We start from the raw sequence: 3,093 nt of genomic DNA on the forward strand, positions 1-3,093 counted from the left end.
GAGAGAAAAAAGAGTACTACACAATATATACAATGTGTAATTGACTTTTATGTATTTATATTATACATTTGTATTTTTTTAATTTATATTTTCTTTAGAGTGCTATCAATGGGTAATTTCTCTACACGCCTGTAACACTCCATTTTAACTGAGATAAAATTTACTAAATGTATTATAATGTTGTAATAAATGTGTAATGTACAGTTGTAAATAGTAATAAATAAATTTTAAAAAAAAATTTTACAGGTTGACTTAGCATCGCAGTATATAACTTTCGAACTGGAGAACCTGATGTCGCGACCCGAGCAGGAACCTCTTCTCATGGATATGATTCATGCCGTTAGTCATTTACTGTATTTATTTTACTCATATTAATAATTAATTGCTAATTACTCATATTGATTGATCAATGACAAGGGTTGTTGAAAAAAAATGCATTTAAATATCTGTAAGGGAAGGTATTGCGATTCTGTAAAATTTTTTAATTCCAATTTTCGACGGAAACACATTTTAGGTCCCCTAAGTCCAAATAACCAAGTCTCGTTAAATGGTCTGTGTGTTTGAACAGATTGGCTCAAAAATGAAAAATTAAACAAAACTGAAATTAAATATTTAAGGCAGATATGTACGTGGGACGTGATAGCAACGTTTTCGTCTTAATCAACTGACTAAAAGTGCCACTTTATAGGATTGATTTTTCATATTTTTTCTATTTTCTCGAAAATAGCTCTAATCATTTTGATTAAAATTGTCATTTCATCGTACAATTAAATAATTTTTATTATCGTCTCATCCTCATCCTCATTGAAATAGTCTGGCAGGGCTTAAATCACTAATTTTGAAAACAATTTACTATAAAATTTGTTTTGTTATTTTGTTTATTTGAAAAAAATAACCAGTTCTCATTGTTAACAATAATGCAATAATAAATACAAAATATTAAATAATTTTATTAATAACTAAAGGAGGAAAAAAGAAAAATTGTGAAATCCGATTTGAATGGGATAAGCCAAGGACACCTGATCTTGATTGCATTACAACTGAAAGAAGATAGTTGACCGTATGAAGTAGATTGTAGGAAGACAGTCCGGGTGACGGTCAATAAAGCTATCAAAATAGTAAAAGAAAACTATTTATATTAAATGAACATTTCAGTTTTGAGTCGTTTTCAGTGCTCCATTCTTACAGTCCTGATGAAACCCTGCAAAGTGGGGCGAAATGTTGGTTTACTATAAATAGTTTTCTTTTACTATTTTGATACCTTTATTGACCGCCATCTGGACTATCCTCTTACAATGTATTATCTTTTGATACCTTAGCAGCAACAAAATTCATATATGAATGGAATATGGTCCGGGTGCGGTAAAAAAAAAACTCAAATAGTAAATAATTATACTATTTTATTGAGCCAACGTTTCGCCCCACGTTGCAGGGCTTTGTCAGGACTGTTTTGACGGCAGTCAAAGACAAAGTATAAATAGTATAATTATTTACTATTTGAGTTTTTTTTTTACCGCACCCGGACCATATTCCATTCATCTATACACACGATCAATAATCTTCCAGTATGTCCCAAAATTTATATAGGTTTTTGCCACCTCGAGAAACCCTGAAATACAAATTTTAGTGCAACTTAATAATGAAAATATTTTGTTCATATTTTTCGCCTTACCTGGTCTTTAGATCATTTTTATTTTTTTAAATCACAAAAGTAGCCCTAACTTCTACACGAACTCGTCAATCTACACAATACTTGGGAATGTACTGAGGATGATAAGTGGAAGTTGTGTGATGTGCGCACATCACCACATTTCTTATATTTATATTTTATATGATTCATTTATATTATATTAGGTTCAAGTAGCCTCCGCATTAGCTATCTAGAAGACATTATTCAAAAAGTAGTGGTTGGTAAATTCTTCCTTTAGAGTGTGCTCAAAAAATAAATGATAACTTATAATAATTATGTAGTTTTGGATCTTAAAGATTTTTCCCAGTAAGGTTTATTTCTGGAATAAAATAAGGTACTCAATATCATATACTTAGTAGCTGTTAAGACTAATATTAATAAGGCTTTGAAAAATTATGGACAACTAATCACCATACTTCTATGTACCACCTATATTGGGCAATGACAGATTCAGTAGATCATTTACTGATTCATGTCTTTGATATTAAGGTATGGATTAAAATTGTTAACCATTTTACTCATTAAAATTATAAATTTATTATTGGGGCAAGGGGCTTTTCTTAAATGAACAAACGTACCTCTTCCCCAGAGAAAAAAAATTGTTCGCTGGTTCGGTGATAGAAAAAAAATAAAACATAGAACCTGAAAAGAATCATAAAACCACAAAAATAATAAAGAAAAAATAGAGAATAAAAAAAAACCTTCCAGACTGGTATACAAATTTAATTAAATTAAAATATAAACAAATAAAAAAACTGTTACTGTTTTGTTGTTATGAAAAATAAAAGTGTGTAGTAAAAGGAAAGAAAATATTTTGATATATATGTAAACAAAATTCTCTTTATACAATAATGTGTATTAGAAGCAAACAAAACATGAGGCTTGATGAAAGGAAAAAAAGTCACTCACAGTAGATGGTCGGGGGGTCGATATGCGCGTATCGTTTATTATTTTCCATTCTGGAACATCCGCTGTCATCCAGATGTCGATGATTGGTGGGTGAGGGTCCTGAGATGAACCCCAAAAATTCTTATGGTGTGAGCCGGTGGGTGCCTTTCTCTATGACTCAGCCTCTAGACTCTGGGACTCCAGGCAGTAGACTGTCGACTGTAGTCTCCCTTATCAGTCCCCGTATACAGGCCGTAATCCCATTGCAGCTCGCAATGTTGTTGAATGTGACGAGCTGCAGCTATGTATTTATATTATTCACGCAACACAACAAACTTCCTTAACTATATTTACGTGATGAGTTCTAATTTAATTTTTATTACAAAAAATAAAAACTTAATTGTTATTATAAAAAAAAGAATTAATTATATTATTTCAAAAATTTTTTGAGACAAGGTAATATTTATTAAATAAATCAATTTTATATCCAAATCCGTCTCAACACTTTATTTATT

General features: G+C 30.5%; 1 protein-coding gene across 1 annotated transcript in view; it reads left to right on the forward strand.

The window, feature by feature from the left end:
* The window catches only part of LOC106681058 (mitochondrial-processing peptidase subunit alpha), a 28,569-nt gene that overhangs the window by 7,406 nt on the left and 18,070 nt on the right, over positions 1–3,093 (forward strand). Inside the window, exon 6 of the mRNA XM_014421183.3 lies at positions 247–339. Coding sequence (XP_014276669.1) covers positions 247–339 — 93 coding nt within the window. The remainder of the gene's footprint in view (positions 1–246; positions 340–3,093) is intronic.

The sequence above is a fragment of the Halyomorpha halys genome, unplaced genomic scaffold (assembly GCF_000696795.3).
Source record: "Halyomorpha halys isolate HHAL.00 unplaced genomic scaffold, Hhal_1.1 Scaffold306.1, whole genome shotgun sequence".
Lineage (NCBI taxonomy): Eukaryota > Metazoa > Arthropoda > Insecta > Hemiptera > Pentatomidae > Halyomorpha > Halyomorpha halys.